Source organism: Kockovaella imperatae, assembly GCF_002102565.1.
Source record: "Kockovaella imperatae strain NRRL Y-17943 chromosome Unknown BD324scaffold_1, whole genome shotgun sequence".
In the NCBI taxonomy this organism is placed as follows: Eukaryota; Fungi; Basidiomycota; class Tremellomycetes; order Tremellales; family Cuniculitremaceae; genus Kockovaella; species Kockovaella imperatae.
The window spans coordinates 1247302-1265562 of NW_019028941.1; the positions used below are offsets into that span (position 1 = coordinate 1247302).

Below are 18261 nucleotides of genomic sequence, written 5' to 3' on the forward strand. Positions count from 1 at the left end.
TGACTTTTTGTCGGAATAAATGTCCTATCGTCACAGGCACAAGATGCTATGGTATCCCACGGTCGCTTTCGGGATGATCTCGGGAAAAGTGGATTCCCTTTCGGACAGTGAGCTTTCCCGAAGGAAGCGTGATCCATCACCACCACCACTAGCAGCACCACCACCACCAGCCTATTCCAGCCGACTCGCCATGTCCTCACCATCACCTCGATGGAAAGTTGTAGTTGGATGTGATTCAGCAGGTCAAACGTACAAAGATGCCCTGAAAGCGGACCTTGAAAAAGACTCTAGGGTCATTTCGGTTCAAGATGTCGGTGTGGGCTTGAAAAAGGACGATCTCAGTACGGATTATCCTCATATCGCCGTGGAAGCCGCTAGGAAAGTCGCGAGTGGAGAGGTCGATAGGGCTTTATTGATCTGTGGTACGGGTATCGGCGTGGCCATCAGTGCGAATAAAGTGGTGAGTCACGCGTGAGGTGAATGGAGGCGAGCGGAGCGGAGCGGAGCGAGAGACGTCGGTATCGACATCGGCGCATCGGATAATACCAGCTACTTTCATCTGCTGACGTGCTGGTTTTTTCATTCTTCTTGATAAGCCCGGTATTCGAGCATGTACAGCCCAGTGAGTCCTGATCCTACCCTGCTGACACTCTGCTTCTTCGGCCGCAATGACCTTTGGCTAACATCCCTTGGCTTCCCTTCAGCGACTCGTATTCTGTCGAGCGACTTGTCCTCTCGAATAATGCCCAGGTCTTGTGTTTGGGTCAACGAGTCATCGGTCTGGAACTAGCTAGGAAACTGGTCAAAGAATGGCTTGGACTTGTGTTCGACGAACAGAGTAGTAGTGCACCGAAAGTCGAAGCCATCAAGAGCTATGAGAAGTAGGCAGGAGGGATGTGAATACACGACGATATTGATGTACAAGCTATGATCCGCGGATGATCAACTACACAACAAGCAGATAGAACTAAAAACCATCTTCACTACCTACAGCCAACAGATAGAAAGGACCCCCTCCACATCCAACACGCGTCACGGAATGTGACTATTGCGATTCCGCTGACGCTCACGGATGACTACGCAAGTCGATGGGCTGCAGCTGACCAAAGGTTTCCCGCTCAGGTGATACAGCCGAGTTGATCGCTGTAAAGTATTGCTAAGGAACGACATGGTCAACCCCTGCTGCTCCCGGGTGCACCATCATCGTACTCACCTCCCACGAAGGAAAGTCAAATGAGCTCATGGGCAAAGTATCCAACGTGCCAAGATTCAGCACCTCCTGCACAGGATTTGATGGGAGAGACTGGGAAAGTATCCGATCAGTACTGTTTCGTCCAAAGCGTCGTGCGCGAGGGGCTCACCCAGCTCGTCCAATCGGGCCCCGGCTGCCCCGAGAACGGATCCACACCCTTCTCATTGATTTGCGGATTGACATTCGCAGTATTGGCAATAGCTTGCATCTCGGCGGGCAAGTCGCTCATCTCAATGCTCGCGAATGGATCGTTTGCGCTCGGTCCAGGTCCAGGTCGCGGTTCAGGTTCATCCAGTATGCCCAAAGCCCGTTGAGCCTTTCTGTGTGCGTCCGAGTGCGGCTTGAGATCCTCGAGCAGAATGACAGCTTCAGCTATGACCCCTCCTGCTCGACGATCTTCGTCGCTTCTCGCCACCCAGAAGCCAGTTCCTGGCATTTCGTTGTCCTTCACCCAAGCCACTCGGGAGACATCGGACCGCGCAGAGACGCCGGGGGTCGGGTTGACAGGGGCAGGGAGATGTTGACCGTTGTCTTCAGGGTTGGTTTTAAGTGCGGCTTCGTGCAGGAGCGTCATGATCTCGCATGTTTTCCGACGGAGACTCATTTGATCTGAGGCCAAGGATCAGCAGAGTCCCGGCCCCCTTACGTCCCGCGCTTCGCTTACCCGGTTGGACCTGCTCCTCCCACCGCTGAGCCGTGTCTCTGACCAACCTAAGCATCTCCAAAGACACTGGATCTTTCCTCCTGGCCCAAGTATGGTAATGAACCAAAGCACAAGAAGTAAGGGTATACGCAAAGACAAAGATTGTATCAAGGACGCTGTCATTGGAAGACAGCCACTGAATGGCTTCGGCTGCATTCTGGACCATGTCGGTCCAATCCGCCACTTGGATTCGTAATTGAAGGTGGGGAGGGACCACATATGTGATTCGTAGGAACACTCGCCAGAAAAGAAACTTCAAGGCGGCGCGGGCAATATGTAGCAAGCCTAAAAGCCGGTCAAAAGGGGCACAAGGGAAGCCAGTAGAAGGTTACTCACCAGAAGTGGGCGAATCACTATTCCCCCTGAACTTCAAATCATTGGGCAAGTTCCTCTGCCAATTTGCTAGGTCATCCAAAATATTCCGCAGCTGTTCATCTGAAGTGTGTTTAAGACCTGTCGGCGAGTAGATAGTCTTGAGAACTCGGCCGATCAGGATAGCTAGTTTGAGGTGTTCGGCGAGATAGAGATAGCTCGGGTCGATTCGCCAGGAAGACGGCTCTGAATCGGGAAGAATCTCGTATGGCGCAGGCAGCAGAATGTCACAGTCGAGCAGATCGACCAACAGCGGGATTCCCAAGGCCGCCGCGTACCTGAGAGCGGGAAGTCAGCAAGGCATGATTCGAGTCGACCACCACTAACCATCGATCAAGAATCACACACGTTGCCCAGACTCTCCGGCGTAGCTCTACGAATGCCAGATCTCGAACTGTTTGAGCACGTGAAGACGACTCTCGATGCAGACCTAGGTCTTGAGCCATTCGAATAGCAGAAGCGAGTCGGATGAGACAGGCACTGGCAGTGGCGGCTGTAGGTTGAGCATGAAGATCTCCGGCTTGTGCAAGGAGGAGCTATAACGTCAAGTCAGAACGTTAATACTCAACGCTATACTCACCAAGGCCTGGACATGCTCAAATCTAGCATCACTGAGTATATCGTTGGACCGCAGCAATCCATTGATCATGCCCCTAACACCCGCGAAGAGCTCCCTCGGAAACTCCCGACGGGTTGAGCCTAGCCCACAGATGGCATACAGGAGTAATGGACTGGGATTGGTTTTTGCCGCGAAATCGCACCTGAGGACAATAGGGAACAATGGCGCGATATGATCAAAGTCAGCATTGACAAGCGAGGAAATGGTTGCAGCGTTGAGTGTCGGTCGAGCGAGTCGATTGTACCCTCTTGTCAGGTCTTCCACGTCTTCGTTGCCGTTCAAAAGAGGTGGGACGGACACTCTTATGAGGCCGTTCCCGTCTTCCGAAACTTCCCAACGATTGTGTTGACGCAGATCGTAAGCAGCAGTTGCGTTCGCAGGGAGAGCGGTGTGAAGGAGAAACGATAGGGATGTTGGACCTGGACGACGTGAGCTCGGGAAACCGTAGCAGAGAGAAATATGTCACCTTCTGTTCTTGCCGGTACTTCGCGCGGAGTGGCCGGACCAGGCGAGGAAGTGGCACTCGCCTTTAGGTTGAACGAGGCGTCGTTCGAGTCCTCTTTCACAGACGTCAGCTCATTACACTGGACCACGTAGCATTAGCTCACCCATCGTTTTCCGTTTCTTGAAACGAGTCTCAGTGATAGGCAAGAACCAGGTGCACTCTAGGTCACACTGTTTGCAATGAGCGCAAATCTGCTGAGATTCTCGGCCCCCGGGCGACGTCGTTGAAGGCAAGATATCACACCGGATCTTCTTGGTTCGCTGGAGACACATTTTCAAGTCAGCTTCGGTATCTCCCATTGAGTCAACATATCCACTGACACAAGCATCACAAGCTCTACCCGTTTTGATCCTCTTCTCCTTGTCCCCGTCCGCATCACCTCCTCCTGAATTTGGCACTTCGCCAGACTTCCTCTTCTTCTTCTTTTTCGTCGTGTTCGTAGCTTCAGGAGCTATCGCTGTGGCTTTGGCTTTGGCAAGCTTGCCGTTCTGGGCAGGTCTGCTACCACTCGTACTCGCGCTGAGCGTCCCTTCAGGACTGGAAAAGCTGGTCACTGAGGTACTCGTCTGATGACTCCTCTGTGAGGTGTGTGCTGGACCCGAATCGACAGACGGTTGACGTTGCGACGGATGAGATGGAAACATGGATTGACCAGGAAGCTCGCCAAGCATGGAAGGGAACCAGGACTGTTGATCGGATTGTCGAGTGTCGTCCACTGTTGCGTTGTGCGTCTCACCGGACTGTGATGTTCGTTGCGCCGCCCGATCGGAAGTGGAGGGTCCGCTTACGTTCATGGCATAATCGTTTGATATCACCTTGTCGTTGTTGCCGTACATGATGAGAAGAGGGATGAGAAGGAAGATCCCTCAAGACTGACAAGCAGATGAGAAGAGAGAGATTATACAGATATCAGGATTGAGAGAGGGGTGACGGAATCGTCTGAGTCAAGCCACGATCGAAGGCTATCTTCCCTACGCTGTCAGTCAAATATCTGTCGAAGGTCGATGTCTGTGATGGAGCAAAGAGAAGACCAAGCGACGTTGAGGTTGGTAGTGGTGGTAGTGGTTGATCGATCGAGGCTCTCCAAAAATTCTTTCCAATGGGACAAACTCCTCCCCCTTCCTCTTCTCACTTTCAGATCTGGGAAGACAATGTGGAGTGGAGAGTGTAAAAACAATTATAGCACGCCCAGAAGCCCAGATGTACCTTATGGGGAGGGAGAGGGAGGGAGGACCGAGGAGGGTGAGTGGCTTTCTGGCCCACGGGAATCACGGGAGCAAAAAAATTAGCAGAGATCTGGTGCAGAGATAGGCGCAGCTTTCCTCGTGCCTATTAACAAGCCTTTGTGCGTTGCTTTGCTTGCTTTCATTCACGCTCGTTCTCCAAGACACAACCTTTGTGACAGCTCTCATTCCTGTGTTCAAGCTGAGACCTACTGACACGACACTCGCGGATAATCTGTGGATCACTTTTTTGGTCTTTCACTTTAGTCTAGGACCTGGCTCATACACCTGAGCCCTACCACCTACGTCTGATACCCTCGCCGAAGTCCCCACCAAGGTCTATCTCTGGCCTCGCCCCCCCCCCCCCCCCCCTACTCCGTCATGTCCGCCGAAAAGAAGGACTCTGTCATCCTCCAAACGTCTGACGATGAGCAATTCACGGTGGAGAAGAAGGTTGCCGAGAGGAGTGCCATGATCAAGTCGATGTTGGAGGGTGAGTGGAAGGTGATGATGATATACATCGGGTCCCCGGGTGTGCGCGAGCGGCGACTCGGTGACTTGAATTAAATAATCAGCCTTGATTTTGGGCTACACATTTTGCAAGGTCTTGTCCTGACGTCTGTCGCCAGATCTTCCCTCCCAAGACTCTATGATTCCGCTTCCTAACGTATCCTCATCGGTTCTCGCAAAGGTCTTGGAGTACTGTGATCACCACAAAAATGAGCCTCTTCCCGCTGCGGATGCGGACGCGGATGATTCTCGAAAAAAGACATCAGAGATTGGGGACTGGGATTCAAAGTGGGTCTTAAGGAGCGAGTTGTGAACTTCCCTGACAATGATGCTCCAGATTCATTCAGGTCAGCTTTTGACGCAGGTTACGGGTCCATGATTCCAGGCTGACAGCTTGAGCCAGGTCGACCAGGAAATGCTCTTTGAGATCATCCTCGCTGCCAATTACCTGGATATCAAACCTTTGTTGTGAGTAGATATGATACACCATGCTCGAGACGTATGATTCCACAACTGTACTGACCAACTCTCTCCACAGGGACGTGGGATGCAAGACTGTGAGTCGGCACACTTGTTTGAAACCATGTACTGACAGTATTACAGGTCGCGTATGTTCCCGAGACTGTCTGGAGAACTGACAACTGATCAATCTCTTTCCAGCAACATGATCAAGGGCAAGTCTCCTGAACAGATTAGGACACTCTTCAACATCCAAAACGAGTGTGTTCTGTGTCGCACCAGATCACAAACCGTGCTGATCTACGTAGCTTCACTCCTGAGGAGGAGGAGCAGATCCGAAAAGAGAACGAGTGGGCTGAAGAGTGGGTTCAGAACCGGAAGTCAGACGGACTTGCGTGCTGACTTCTGTCAGCCGTTAACCTCTCATCAACCCTCAGGTCTCCCTCCGAGCCGTGTCCCCTTCGTGGACGTCCCTCAGAGCGACCTTCGTATCCTCTCCTTCGCTTTCGACTCGCTTACTATTTCTTCGCTTTTCTTCTTCGGCGTCTCGCTCAGGCTGTGGGACGCTCGCATGTATCATATGAGTTGCATCATGAGCGATTCAAGTAGCAACATGACTCTGCCTGTCGGAATTCAGATGATGATCCCCTTGCCAGTTATTGCTTTTTCAACTTAGTCACTAGCCCGCCGCTATGGGGATTCTCAGGACATCGTTTCTCGGAAGCAGACTCGACGGATCAGACGGAGAAGGCAGAGTCATGATGCTCGGCACTGACTCGGCACAATGGCGGATGATATAGCTCGGCTCGGATTCGGACCGGAGTTAATAATATGAGGCTTGAGGATGACTCTGCATGATTCGTATAGATCTCTATCCATCGTCTTAGGGTAGAGCCAGTCAGATTCACCGTACTCATCAGCCATGACCGACAGGCATTTGTTTCACGATCATACGACGCTCGTCGTGAGATCTCTCAAAGGGCTCGTCGCAACTCACCCTCACTTGTCTGTCATCCCCTCTCTGAAGATTGTCTACCATGCGAATCACGATCCGTCTAAAGTTGCCTTGATCTGCGGGTAAGCGGGACATCATGAGCCATAATCGGATCTCTGACAGTCTTCTGTTATTGCGCTGTAGTGGAGGATCTGGTCATGAGCCTGGTACGGTCGGATTTGTAGGACAAGGACTCCTCAGTGCTAGCGTTGCGGGGGATGTCTTTGCCAGTCCGTCCGCCAAGCAAGTTATTGGAGGAATCAAAGCTGTCCCTTCAGACAAGGGAACGATCCTCATCATCACCAATTGTGAGGCTCAAGCGGTTTGGAGTCGTGTGATTGACCGACCTGTTGTTTAGATACCGGTGACAATCTCCACTTTGGTCTGGCGAGACTCATGGCGCAATCGCAAGGTTTGAAGAACGTCGAGCTGGTGGTGGTTGGGGACGACGTCTCTGTCCCTCGATCAAGAGGAAACATGGTCGGTCGACGATGTCTCGCAGGTATAACCTTGGTCTGCAAGATTCTCGGTGCGGGCTCTGAAGCCGATATGGCCTTCCATGATCTCGTGGACTTGGGTCGATCCATCTCTACCAATACAGCTTCTATCTGTATGGCTCTGAATCATTGTCATGTACCAGGGAGAGATACTGCAGACTGGGAGATCCCTGAAGGACGGTGCGAGATCGGTTTGGGGCTGCATAATGAGACGGTGAGTGGGGTTCAGTACATTGACTTGAATGGACGCTGAGTGGGGAAATGCAGGGCGTCCTCAACATTGCTCAACCGGGGCCTGAAGAGCTCATCGCCAAAATGCTCAAACTCGTCTTGGATCAAGATGATCCCGAGAGATCCTTCGTCAAGTTTGCAGATGGAGACGAGCTCGTCCTCTTGATGAACAACCAAGGAGGCATGAGTAATCTCGAAATGGGAGCTGCGGTGGACGAAACGCTCAATCAGCTGGGTAGGTAACGATCTTCCGCGTTTGCGCTACCTTGCTAATGCTCGACTCGGAATAGAGGAGAAAGGCATCACACCTGTCCGAATCTTCCAAGGCTGTTTCATGGGGTCAATGAACATGCCTGGTCTCTCGATTTCATTGACAAATCTTACCAATATTGCGAAAGATACTGGTGTCTCGACCAAAGAGCTATTGACATTGATCGATGCTCCGCATACGTCCTTCGCCTGGCCCGCCACGCAGAACATCTATCCCTTGCCTGGCAAGTTGCAGGCCCGCAAAAGGCAAGATGCATTTACAGAGGTGGCGAAGGAGGAGAAAGAGGTCGTGGCGTCCGTCCCAAAGCTCTCAACATCTTCTACGATGATACAAAAGGCCATGAGACAGGCTGCAGAGGATGTCTTGGCACTCGAGCCAAAGCTCACCGAATGGGACACTGTGAGTTAACCACCTCAAGACTTTCTGTACTGATCGTTCTAGATTGTCGGAGATGGAGATTGCGGAGAGACCTGCGCCATGGGCGCGAAAGGCGTGCTCGAGGCAATCGAGAGTCACCATTTGGGTTCGGATGGAGACTTGGTCACGTTCTTCAGAGAGCTCACCGAAGTCATTGATGGTGAGGTTCTCGTGTTTTGAAAGGGCTCACTGAATCATCATCAGATTCCATGGGAGGTACGCTAGGAGCGATCCTGTCCATCTTTCTAGCTGGTATCACGACTTCAATCATCGACGCTGCGTCTCAATCTCCTCAGCCGAGTATCACACCTGAATTCTTTGGTCAGATTTGTCTTTCAGGTCTCGAGACGTTGAAACAACGTACGGCCGCTCGTGTGGGACACCGAACCGTGATGGACGCAATCATCCCATTTTCAGATACATTGGCATCCACTGGAGATCTGGGCAAGGCTGCCAAAGCCTGTAAAGAGGGTTCAATGGCAACTGTCAGTATGCAAGCCAAGCTGGGTCGAGCGACATATGTGGGAGAGAGGGAAGATAGAAAGGAGTTGCCACCTGATCCAGGTGCCATGGCGTTCTCCACTGTCATCGAAGGACTCTTCAAGGCCATCGGGTAAAGTGCTCGACTCGAGATGTCGATCGCTACATTATGCATTCCCGGTACTACTTCGTGCTCTAGGCTAGATTCCTCATGATCAATTCGTATGTTAGAAACGTTACAGCAGCGTTGGGCACTGTCCGAACAAGATTGATACTCAGACCTCGATAGAACCCTCGCCAACCGTCCTGTCGTTGAATCTTGAGAAAAGTATGTATGATGCCGCCTCGTCGACCGAAATACTTCTTCGGATGACCATTACCACTCCCGTCCGCGAGCTGTGTTGGAGAGATGGTATCATGAACCGGTACGGGCGGTTGAGAACCGGCCAAAAGAGGTGAGTAGAGATGAGGATGGTGGGTGGTGGAGACAGGTAGGACGTGATAGTTGTAAGCTGGTCTAGGAGTGCTTGAAGGGCTGGGTGAGGTAGGTGGCGGCTTGGTATGCGTGCCAGAAGAAGTTGTTCCAGGCAGATTTGACTCAGGGGCAGGGATGGATGAAGTGGGACCTGGGGTAGCGGCTGGCGATGGTGATGGCGAGGAATCAGCCGGGGCTGCCAAGTTTCGACGACTGATCTGTATCCTAGTCCGCAATACTTCGTGAGGATAAGTGATGAGGGATGCAACCATCTTAGAGAAAGAAGAACACGCGAGAATAGTGGTGGCAGGTAATTGAGAGTGGTCTCCTCCCGGATCTGAGCCAGTCAATGGAAAGTCGCGTGGATGCAATGTTCACTGACCTGACCAGGATTTCGCGCGCTCGTAGAGCGGCAGTTGAATGGCCACGTGAGAAACGCCTACGAGACTCGGGAGCAAGCCCTTGTAGAAAGCTCGAAGGCCCTCTGTCCGGTAGATGGTCAAGATGGCGTCCAAGGTGTTTTTGTATCGTGGAGCAGTCGGCGGCAGGACCGCTTGTGCCTGTATGCATGGTGAGCGTCCTTGCCATTGACAGAGAAGCTCATTTCAATAGCCTAGACGAGGATAGGAGGGGATGAGCCCCCGCGCAGGGGGGAGAGGGGGGGAGGCGCAAGATAGTTGCAGATGTAGGATGGAATTTATCTGATAGAGGGGGCGTGCTGAGGGGTAACAATGAAACGCACCATAAATCTGGTTTTTACCACCCATAATGGATTTGTCAAGCATGTGCCTGTGGCACCCGCTGTCATGGCAGCTAGGATGTGCATGAGGGCGACATCTGCATTGGGATGGGCTGATCGTAGATCAGCAAAGGCCACGAAGGGGGGCCGGATCAGCCAAGTCCTCACCACCATGCTCTGCCCAACCACGTAATCGATCTTTCACAAGGTCATAGACTGTGAAGTAGATACCCCAGGTACTGCATAGCCAATCATCAGTCATTCTCGGTATAGTTCCATCCCTTGACTCACGGTAGGTACCCAGTGACGGTTGGACCAAGTCCTCTGTAGAACCCTCTAAAACCAGATTGTCTCCATATTCTCTTGCACGTTTTCGTGACTCCCTCATAGCCCGGTGCATCCCTCTTCAATCTCTGAGCCTGAAGAGTCGTTTTCACAACGTCCAAAGGGCAAGTGACGATTGACGAGACTAATCCTGCACCTGCTCCAGCTACCATGGAATGGAATTCGCGAGGGACATGAAATGGTTTTCTTGGGGATTTCGAAGATCCGTCGACATTGACCTCCAAAGAGCTTGGTAAGAAGTAGACACTGTGGTTGGATTGATGTCTACTAAAAACGCTGTGCTGGTTTCTGGGTGTGCGTATGGGAAGTTCTGTCGGTATGAAGGGGAACGGCGGCAGGGATATCGGACATTTGGAAGTACTAGCTTCCAAAGTCCCGTCGCGCGATATGGGGATCATGTCTGGTCGAAATGATCAGTGGGGAGTAAGACAGACAAAGCATTAGACTCATTGCACCGGCTCAGAAGACTCACTATGTCTCGCAGGAAAGGCGATCCTAGGGTTCCGATGTACCAATATGCACACGAGACGAAATCAACCTCGAAACTCGTTGCAGGTCAAATCCGAGTCGTTTCTGCCTGTCATCCAGGATTCCGTATCCTACGCAGCTGTCGTGGTATAGGTGGAGTACGGTCTGGCTCCTCCTGGTTCAGAGCGTCTTCATAGAATCAAATTCTTTACCTGAAGGCAAAGACAGAACAGCGGGCGTCAGGACTGGATGGATTGAAAATGGCCTTTAAGCGAAGGGTCCGCTTCTCCGACAGACTCAAAATTGACCGCGACTTCCGGCCGACCATATAGCGAGCGGATCATCACTTGGCATGAACCATGTAGATCGTCATTGTATGCATCCCAGTCAGGATGATGATATGACACTTAGAGCTACATCACCGTCCAAGCAGAAGCTCAACGCTTAGTCAAAGGTGATCTTCTCGCCCTTGGCTTCAACGATTCCGACCTTTTCCCGCTTGGCCATTGCCAAAGCCGCACCAGGTTTAGGCCGACCAGTGGCTTCCCACTTCTTCCCTCGCTTGTCGTTCTTCCTCTCTGATCGCTCTGGACGGTCTACATATGTATCTGGACCTTCTGTCATAGGCCGAGATTCTGCCTCAACGACCACAGGGCGAGGTCGAGGCTGAATATCGATGAAGCTGCTTTTTGGAGTAGAGACGGGCCTAGGTGGACGAGCGTGAGGCGGAGGCCTGTCTCCTTGAGCGATGGCTCGTTCCGTCCTCGGCGCGCGTTTCGTGTGTCCTTTTGGTCCTGACCCGGCCCTTCTAGCTGCATCTTCGGATGCGTACTGTAGGAGAAGAGACCGGCCAACCAAGGTATAATTTTTGCGGTTGATCAACACAGCAGTAGCCTGGTCGACGGTGTGAAAGTCGAGGAACGCGAAGCTGGAGCAAAGGTTAGCTGAGACGCACCAAGTAGGATGGAGAATGTGGGAACTCACCCTTTGCACCTTCCACTATCTTCAAAAGCGCCGAGACGGACTTTGCGTAGGCCAGATTTTTTGCCTCCTCTGTGCTTGTCGAGATCTTCTACTTCATCCTTGTCCTCGGCGTCGGGATCGACGTCCGCTTCTTCATTCTTTATAGCAGACTCTTCGGTGTCAATCTTCTCGCCTGAGCCGCTGGCATTACTTTCGATGAAATCTCTTAGACCTTCCTCGGTCGTGTCGAAGGACAGATTACCAACGAAAAGAGTGGCACTAGGCTTGTTGGGCTGTTTTTTGAGGATTGCAGCTCCAGCCTCCTTTGCAGGTTTAGGTGTACGAGCATTCGGAGTTTCCTTATGGTCATTACCTAAAGCAACGTGAGTCAGCCTGCCGACACCAATATAGGGACTCACCAAGCTTGATGAGCAATTTTCGTCCTTCAAAGAAGGCCTCGCTGAGTTGAACACCTAGAGCTTGCAGTTCCGGAGTAGCAAAGTCCGCGTAGGCAAAGCTGAGAGGAGTTATTACTTCAGCATACATTTGGAGCCAATCGAACACGCTCACCCTTTGTTCTCTGCGTATCCGCCCTTACCAGCCTTCTTTGGTAAATTGACCCGGGTCACGCTACCTTCTCCTACTCCTCCAAGCTCTGATACACCCTTCTCGAGGAACTGCTTCAGAGATTCCTCGGTCGTCTTGAAGGAAAGGTTTCCAATCCAGATTGAGTTCTGTTTGCGCACCGCTCTGTTTTCCCCTTTCTTTCTTGTCTGGTCGACCTCTTCATCCTCGTCCCCGGCTTCGAAATGATCGTCCTTATCTTCATTCTTTGCCTTTTTGGGGGCTTCAGGTAAGCCCTTCTTCGCCCTCTTTTTCGCTGCGCGAGCTTCGGCCTTTGAGAGTGGCTCCGGAGCCGCAACATCGATCTCCAGTAATGTATCATCGTTCTCCTCCTCTTCCCTCCGCCTCTTCAATCTCGATTGCTCAGACTCTTCGGGCTTAGCAGCAGCCATGGAGGAGGATTCTGCCATCTGCTCGGTTTCGTCGGCCGGCTCCGCAGCCGCAGCAGCAGCAGCAGCTAGTCTTGCTGCTTTCCGAGCATCTCTAGCTGCTTGCTGTTCTGGAGTCCTGCCGGATTGTTTCGTGACCTTCTGGAATGCCATAGTGAATGGACACCTGCAAATTCCGAGTGTAAAAAGAGTGTGCTCGTTCAAAAATTCTGAATTGAAATCTGAAACGGAAGTGGAGGCAGGCCGCCCATTTGGGATAAAATGACGGAATGAATTATTAGAGAGATAAATAATATTCCCTGCGCGGGTGCTTCAGGTCGACGACGTGTAGCAGCAGCTAGGAGGGCCGTTCGTGGGACAGACCGTGTCATACGCTTCATTAGCCATGGCGCAACCTCCATATATGAACTCTAGGTCTCCACCACCACTTCAACACCCTAAACCTACTCATCCAGCTTATCCACCTCCTGAACCACCTCACACACCGGGAACTTCCAACAATTCGTCACCCTATTCTCAAGCCCAGCGTATATCTCAAGATGGAGCTGGGTACACGAGGTACTCGTCCCCGCCAGTTGGTGAACACTCGTCAGCTGGAGCTGCGACGGGTATCTCTGCATCGTCTTCAGGGGTGAATGGTAACCTGTACGGAGCGCCGAATGCTCAAACCCATCCTCGGCAAGGGTATGGAGCTAGTCCTAACCCACCAGCGATGGGCGGATACGGCATGAACGCGCCTCAGGGATTCGGTGCTTGGGCAGGTATGAATGACGCGACGGCTCAGATGGGTGTGCAATTTGGAAAGAGTGCAGTCGCAGCAGGTCAAGAGTACGTCGAGAAGAATGTGAGTTGATCCAAAGTTATACCGAGACCGCAGTAGCTAATGTGTGCCTAACTTGCAGTTCACACGGTATCTCCCCCTTCAACTCATCAAGATATCGTTCTCAGTCACCAACTCTTATGTTCTGAGGAAGCTGCGCTTGATCCTTTTCCCGTGGCGTCATTCACCCTGGGCACGCCAGGTCAAACGGACAGGAGAAGGAGGTGTGGAGGGTTGGCAGCCTCCCAGGGACGATATCAACGCGCCGGATCTGTACATTCCTAGTGAGTCTCTCCGAGCCAGTCGACACCTTGCATATTCGGCTAACAAGTCTTCATAGCCATGGCCTTGGTCACGTACACCCTGTTGTCTGCTCTAGCCTCTGGATTACAATCAAAGTTCCACCCAGAGATCCTCGGGTTCACTCTCAGCAAGGCGCTCGCTGTAGTTATCGTCGAATTCTGCATCATTAAACTGGGATGCTACCTGCTGGACGTCAGAAACAGCGGAGCAAGTGGCGTGGAATTGATAGGTTATGGTGGCTACAAATTTGTCGGGTGAGCGCTCATTTGACTTTCACAACGGGGACTCTAGCTCATGAATCCACCTAGGATCATCTTGACCATCTTGGTCGGATTCTTAAATCTCGGTCGATTGACTTCCATCGCTGTCTTTGTCTATGCCCTCTGCGCGAACGGCTTCTTCCTCGTGGGTCTTAACTGCAGCGGCGACGGTGCTCATGCTGTGCTCAGCTGCGATCGCTCAAATACGTCCTTTTGCCCGATCCATCTTCCATGCCTGCTGTCACTGCAGGCACACTATCACACTCGCAAAGATCCCGTCGCGTACAATTCCTCCTTTTCGTAGCTGCCACGCAGCTCATCTGGATGGGCTGGCTGTCCAGGGTATGACGATTTTCACCATGACGTTATGCATCTAGAGCCGCGCTTGTGGCACATCATTCGATCAAAAGCAAAGCAGCATCCGGTAGCCTAGCCTTCTCACTTCAGTTCCACTTCGTAGCTCAGCTTAGACGACTGCGCTCTGCGTGCTGGGGCGCCCGCGGGGGGGGGGGGGGGGGGGCAGATAGAGGCTAAGAGAGGAGAGGAGGTGAGGGAAAAGAGCTGGCGCTTCTGGAAGAAGGCGGTGGCCACCTAAATAAACCTCGGGAGACGTCAACGCTTAGCCCTTCTCTCGACCACACATGACTGGCCCCCTAAACTTGAATTCCTGCGTCTTGCATAAACACTTCATTCCACTTGCATTCAGTCGCTTGACTACCTGAATAACGACATGTAGTGATAATCTTTCGAAGAGATATGAGAGATGAAATAGTCCGGGCCACAGACCCAGTAAGAGCATGAGAATGCAAAGTCGTGGGGTCGTCGTTGTGCGCCATACGAGAGTCGAAAATCATATGCAGGAGTGGACAAGGACATAAAGCAGCCGATGAGGGTTGTGAGAAGCAAAGATGCGGAAGGGAAAGGCATTACATGTACATTGAATGATGACCTGATTCTCCGTTAGGAACCATCACCACTGTACTGTACATGTCACGAGTATACTCACCGAGATATGCGTTAAGGTATCGACTGTGACTTCATCATGGAGGTGGATCTATCTCCATTGAACAATATGGATGCCTCAAAGCTTGAGTCACCGTCAGACGCGAATCCGGGTCGAAATCTAAGAGTCGGACAATGAGGTCGAGGAAGAGCTTGTTGTGCGCGGTAGTGGGAGGGATGATCTCTGATTCAGGTCAATATAACGCTTCAGTCAGCGGACCCACCTGCAAGACTTCGTAACGACTTGACAAATTTGCGACTCGTGCGGGACACACTGGCGTTGGGAAAGTCAATCTTGTGACCTTTGAAAAATTCGGGCTTTTTATGTCTAGCGGATCATCAGCGGGCCTCTCTTTGCATGAACACAGGAATACTCACCGTCCCCGCTCTACTATCCGGGCTGGCATCTTGCCCATGACGACCTCCATCATTGCTAGATGCTCCAGATTGTCGTGTGTTTGGAATAATGCTTCGCCAGTGTAAAATTCGACCAGGATGCAGCCAATGGAGAACATGTCGCATGGGTATGACCATGGGAGCCCTAGAAGATCAGCATTTGTGTGATCACAGTACCCTCACCTAGAATGATCTCTGGTGCACGATAGTGCCGTGTAGACACTACAGACGAGTGATACTCATTCTCAAACGTCGCCGATCCGAAATCGATCAAGCGGATGTCGGTGTTTCGCAGGATCGATCGTGACTTGGCGTTCTTGACCTTGAAAGACATCAGAACATGTCCCCTGACTTCCGCCTGTCGGTCTCACCCTCGGTCCACCAAGTCTCGACTCGTTAGATACCAGAAGGATATTCTCCGGCTTCAGATCAGTATGAACGAGGCGTAATTTGTGCAAGACTGATTGCGTCAGCGACTGATCATTACAGCCAGCCTACAAGCTACACTCCTGAGGAGAGACTTTGCAAAGTCCTGTATATGTCTCTCCGGGAAAGGAGAGAAAGAATTTTGCTTGAGAAAGTCGAAGACACTCATCCCGTACAGCTCTGACACTAGGCACGGATGATTTCGGAAGTCGAAGTACTCGACGAGATGAATGCAGTTGCTGCAGGATATGAGCCAAGCCTGTTACGATTTTACTCACTTGTAGTTCTCTGGATCATTCCTCTTGAGCGCTTCCAACACCCTGATCTCGATCTTGCTCGCATCGCGATACTTCTGTACCGCTCGGATGACCTTGATGGCGACTTTGCGTCTCGTCTCTAGGTGGCGGGCCTCGACAACTTTGCCGAAAGTGCCCTGTCCGAGTAATCGAATGATCTTGTCTGCAAGCGGGTCAGCGGAGGGCTTGCATGTTGTTTCGCTCTTACTCACACTTGCCGGCGATCACGTCATCAGGCTTTACAATATAATGACCTTCTGGATCATCCCAAGGAGGGACGGTGGATGAGCTGGATGATTGCCCAGCTGCAGGTACGACCTGCTTCGGTTGCAATGCGGTGGGATGATGAGACGATGTCGCAGTCTGAAAGTGTGATCAGTCACCAGTCAGACTTCTCATACTCACCCCTGAAACCTTTGGTTTCGCCTTCTTTGCAGATCCGGCCTCAGAGCCATCGGCTTTGCGCTTCTTGGTGGAGCCTGTGACGCTGACCACGCTTCCGTTGAGACTATGACCATTCAATTGACTAGATGCAGCGGCTGCTTGAGCCCTAGTCCGCTTTCTTGGTATTCGGCTCGGACTCTCGCTATCATCGATGACAATGACATCTTTCTGTTTCCCGGTAGAATCATAAGTCTGCTCGACGGTCCAGCCGTTACCCTTGTAGGTCTTGCGAGATCGAGCTGTTGATGAGCCTGTGGTCTGCGAGTTTGAAGGAGTGGGTCGACCTGATGAGGTTGCCGCGGCAACAGCAGCCTTTTTACGAGGAGGCATGGCCAGATCGTGCGTGTGCGATATGAGAGATGCAGGAATAGGTGGAGGGGGTGACTGAGAATAGCTGAACTTGAGTGGAGGAGGGATGAGGACGGGTGACGCCTTGTGCTGATGTTGATGGTTGAACGGGGATTGATCACCAAAGTAAGTGGGTAGATATGGGGGTGCGGATGGTGGACCGAGAGGATAGGTGACTTGAGAGCGAGAATGATAAGCTTGAGAACCGGCTGAGGGCTCAATCTCGTGTGCGATGGGAGAAGAATGAAACGGTCGATCAACGATGACGGGCGCCGTCAACGGAGCAGGCGCTGCCAGATGATGCGTGGGACGGTTTCCAAGAGTTGAGGACCAAGCTGGTCTGGAACCTTGTAAGGTCGCAGTGAGGGGTGGATGAGGGGATCGTAAAGTTCGTTCGTCAAAGTCCAATCCACTCGAGCTGAAATGGAGCAAAGGTGGTCTGAGAGGGTGACTGGGACCGCTAGAGGGATGCGGAAGCGAGGAAGGGGGGAACTGGCTGTGACTTGCTAGACTCGTAGATGAGGAGGAAGTTGAGTTTCTAAGATCGTATCGGGTATGCGCTATGGGCAAATAATGCGAGTAGGATCCAGGGTGTGGAGGATGCGAGGAGGGCGGTGGAGCTAGGGTGAAGGTCGAAGGGGAAGGATGGATATCACTGTAGTCGCAAGAGGAGCAGGGAGAATGAACAGAATGTCCAGATGAACGACTTGTACCTGCTCCCGTTGAGGGAATGACGAGATTGAGGTTGTGGTGGTGATAGTGGTGTTGCTGAGGTTCTGCTGCTTTCGCGCTGTATCCGAGTGGTGGGAGTGGTAGTCTCGATGAGGGAAATGGGACAGTCGTTGGGTCGTGACCGACAGGTATGTACAATTGTTGAGAAAGTCTTGTACTCCGTCGATTGACAGGTAAACCGACGACCGCTGAACGTTCCTCCTCAACTCCTTCTCCACTTGGACGAAGAGAGTCAGCGAGACCAAGGGTATAATCGACGTTTTCTTTTGGATGATGGTGTATTATGGATGATGCAGACAGGTCACTAGGTCTCCTCGATAGATCCATGGGATCAGATGGCTATATCGAGTAGGACTAGAGTGATCCGAGATGTATGCGGTCGAGAGAGAGAAAGAACGGCAAAACAGTCGGAGGGGGTTAAGGGTGGACTTGTGGATAGACCGGGGCGGATTTCTTCGGTTTCAATTATCAAAGACCAAACCAGACCGAGTTACATCTGCTCAGCCTGGGACATGTATGTATCGATCGATAAGGTGCAGATCAGACAGATAATCATGCGATGTGCACGTCCGCTGCAGTACCAGAACGATGCGGTAATAACCTCAAAAGCCAGAAACTATGCTATTGTTACCTACAACCACCACCCCATTCATTCCCTTTCCCGCGCAGCCCCTGACTTGCCGGTCCTATTCTATGCG

The 18261-nt window shown here is 51.9% G+C and overlaps 8 protein-coding genes across 8 annotated transcripts; 4 read left to right on the forward strand and 4 right to left on the reverse strand.

The window, feature by feature from the left end:
• Positions 1 to 39: 39 nt before the first annotated feature.
• On the forward strand, positions 40 to 927 carry BD324DRAFT_612798 (hypothetical protein). The gene is made up of 3 exons (XM_022014444.1): positions 40 to 460; positions 597 to 622; positions 705 to 927. Exons 1-3 carry the CDS (start codon positions 44 to 46, stop codon positions 883 to 885), a joined length of 624 nt encoding a protein of 207 aa, XP_021874668.1. The 5' UTR covers positions 40 to 43; the 3' UTR covers positions 886 to 927.
• On the reverse strand, positions 928 to 4665 carry BD324DRAFT_612800 (fungal-specific transcription factor domain-domain-containing protein). The gene is made up of 10 exons (XM_022014445.1): positions 3772 to 4665; positions 3555 to 3711; positions 3413 to 3505; positions 2908 to 3365; positions 2655 to 2863; positions 2292 to 2605; positions 1917 to 2240; positions 1362 to 1861; positions 1214 to 1303; positions 928 to 1156 (listed from the first exon to the last, which is right to left on the reverse strand). The coding sequence occupies exons 1-10, from the start codon at positions 4285 to 4287 to the stop codon at positions 1067 to 1069; spliced, it is 2751 nt and encodes a 916-aa protein (XP_021874669.1). The 5' UTR covers positions 4288 to 4665; the 3' UTR covers positions 928 to 1066.
• A 390-nt stretch (positions 4666 to 5055) lies between these two features.
• On the forward strand, positions 5056 to 6045 carry BD324DRAFT_574626 (SconCp; the record flags this gene model as incomplete). Its single annotated transcript, XM_022013073.1, has 6 exons — positions 5056 to 5167; positions 5304 to 5472; positions 5578 to 5652; positions 5723 to 5745; positions 5817 to 5904; positions 5952 to 6045. 6 exons carry the CDS (start codon positions 5056 to 5058, stop codon positions 6043 to 6045), a joined length of 561 nt encoding a protein of 186 aa, XP_021874670.1.
• Positions 6046 to 6565: 520 nt separating this feature from the next.
• Positions 6566 to 8670, forward strand: BD324DRAFT_640695 (Dak1 domain-domain-containing protein; the record flags this gene model as incomplete). Its single annotated transcript, XM_022017362.1, has 7 exons — positions 6566 to 6720; positions 6782 to 6945; positions 6996 to 7348; positions 7402 to 7600; positions 7656 to 8035; positions 8078 to 8213; positions 8258 to 8670. The coding sequence occupies 7 exons, from the start codon at positions 6566 to 6568 to the stop codon at positions 8668 to 8670; spliced, it is 1800 nt and encodes a 599-aa protein (XP_021874671.1).
• BD324DRAFT_31907 (mitochondrial carrier domain-containing protein) lies at positions 8470 to 10644 on the reverse strand. The gene is made up of 6 exons (XM_022012474.1): positions 10568 to 10644; positions 10039 to 10508; positions 9916 to 9986; positions 9751 to 9860; positions 9391 to 9568; positions 8470 to 9345 (listed from the first exon to the last, which is right to left on the reverse strand). The coding sequence occupies exons 2-6, from the start codon at positions 10488 to 10490 to the stop codon at positions 8729 to 8731; spliced, it is 1428 nt and encodes a 475-aa protein (XP_021874672.1). The 5' UTR covers positions 10491 to 10508; positions 10568 to 10644; the 3' UTR covers positions 8470 to 8728.
• A 283-nt stretch (positions 10645 to 10927) lies between these two features.
• BD324DRAFT_678396 (hypothetical protein) lies at positions 10928 to 12729 on the reverse strand. The gene is made up of 4 exons (XM_022018988.1): positions 12094 to 12729; positions 11943 to 12040; positions 11545 to 11896; positions 10928 to 11488 (listed from the first exon to the last, which is right to left on the reverse strand). Exons 1-4 carry the CDS (start codon positions 12687 to 12689, stop codon positions 11005 to 11007), a joined length of 1530 nt encoding a protein of 509 aa, XP_021874673.1. The 5' UTR covers positions 12690 to 12729; the 3' UTR covers positions 10928 to 11004.
• A 118-nt stretch (positions 12730 to 12847) lies between these two features.
• BD324DRAFT_612818 (YIF1-domain-containing protein) lies at positions 12848 to 14424 on the forward strand. The gene is made up of 5 exons (XM_022014446.1): positions 12848 to 13380; positions 13439 to 13640; positions 13697 to 13913; positions 13968 to 14064; positions 14109 to 14424. The coding sequence occupies exons 1-5, from the start codon at positions 12922 to 12924 to the stop codon at positions 14265 to 14267; spliced, it is 1134 nt and encodes a 377-aa protein (XP_021874674.1). The 5' UTR covers positions 12848 to 12921; the 3' UTR covers positions 14268 to 14424.
• Positions 14425 to 14959: 535 nt separating this feature from the next.
• Positions 14960 to 16813, reverse strand: BD324DRAFT_640698 (kinase-like domain-containing protein; the record flags this gene model as incomplete). Its single annotated transcript, XM_022017363.1, has 9 exons — positions 14960 to 15105; positions 15146 to 15249; positions 15300 to 15462; positions 15501 to 15639; positions 15689 to 15777; positions 15816 to 15982; positions 16022 to 16202; positions 16252 to 16402; positions 16445 to 16813. 9 exons carry the CDS (start codon positions 16811 to 16813, stop codon positions 14960 to 14962), a joined length of 1509 nt encoding a protein of 502 aa, XP_021874675.1.
• Positions 16814 to 18261: the final 1448 nt, after the last annotated feature.

Excerpts from the sequence above, each read along its gene's own strand:
- BD324DRAFT_678396 (XM_022018988.1), bottom strand. The coding sequence starts at position 12,689 with ATGGCATTCCAGAAGGTCACGAAACAATCCGGCAGGACTCCAGAACAG. Across the intron at positions 12,041-12,093 it reads GGATACGCAGAGAACAAAGG|CTTTGCCTACGCGGACTTTG; the intron begins GTGAGCGTGTTC and ends AACTCCTCTCAG. Across the intron at positions 11,897-11,942 it reads AAAATTGCTCATCAAGCTTG|GTAATGACCATAAGGAAACT; the intron begins GTGAGTCCCTAT and ends ACGTTGCTTTAG.
- BD324DRAFT_612800 (XM_022014445.1), bottom strand. The coding sequence starts at position 4,287 with ATGTACGGCAACAACGACAAGGTGATATCAAACGATTATGCCATGAAC. Across the intron at positions 3,366-3,412 it reads AGTACCGGCAAGAACAGAAG|GTCCAACATCCCTATCGTTT; the intron begins GTGACATATTTC and ends CACGTCGTCCAG. Across the intron at positions 1,157-1,213 it reads TTGACTTTCCTTCGTGGGAG|CAATACTTTACAGCGATCAA; the intron begins GTGAGTACGATG and ends GTCGTTCCTTAG.
- BD324DRAFT_612798 (XM_022014444.1), top strand. The coding sequence starts at position 44 with ATGCTATGGTATCCCACGGTCGCTTTCGGGATGATCTCGGGAAAAGTG. Across the intron at positions 461-596 it reads CCATCAGTGCGAATAAAGTG|CCCGGTATTCGAGCATGTAC; the intron begins GTGAGTCACGCG and ends CTTCTTGATAAG. Across the intron at positions 623-704 it reads ATTCGAGCATGTACAGCCCA|CGACTCGTATTCTGTCGAGC; the intron begins GTGAGTCCTGAT and ends GCTTCCCTTCAG.
- BD324DRAFT_612818 (XM_022014446.1), top strand. The coding sequence starts at position 12,922 with ATGGCGCAACCTCCATATATGAACTCTAGGTCTCCACCACCACTTCAA. Across the intron at positions 13,914-13,967 it reads GGTGGCTACAAATTTGTCGG|GATCATCTTGACCATCTTGG; the intron begins GTGAGCGCTCAT and ends GAATCCACCTAG. Across the intron at positions 14,065-14,108 it reads GCGCGAACGGCTTCTTCCTC|CTGCGATCGCTCAAATACGT; the intron begins GTGGGTCTTAAC and ends TGCTGTGCTCAG.
- BD324DRAFT_31907 (XM_022012474.1), bottom strand. The coding sequence starts at position 10,490 with ATGATCCCCATATCGCGCGACGGGACTTTGGAAGCTAGTACTTCCAAA. Across the intron at positions 9,861-9,915 it reads TGGTTGGGCAGAGCATGGTG|CCCATCCCAATGCAGATGTC; the intron begins GTGAGGACTTGG and ends ATCTACGATCAG. Across the intron at positions 9,569-9,750 it reads TGGTAAAAACCAGATTTATG|GCACAAGCGGTCCTGCCGCC; the intron begins GTGCGTTTCATT and ends CCATGCATACAG.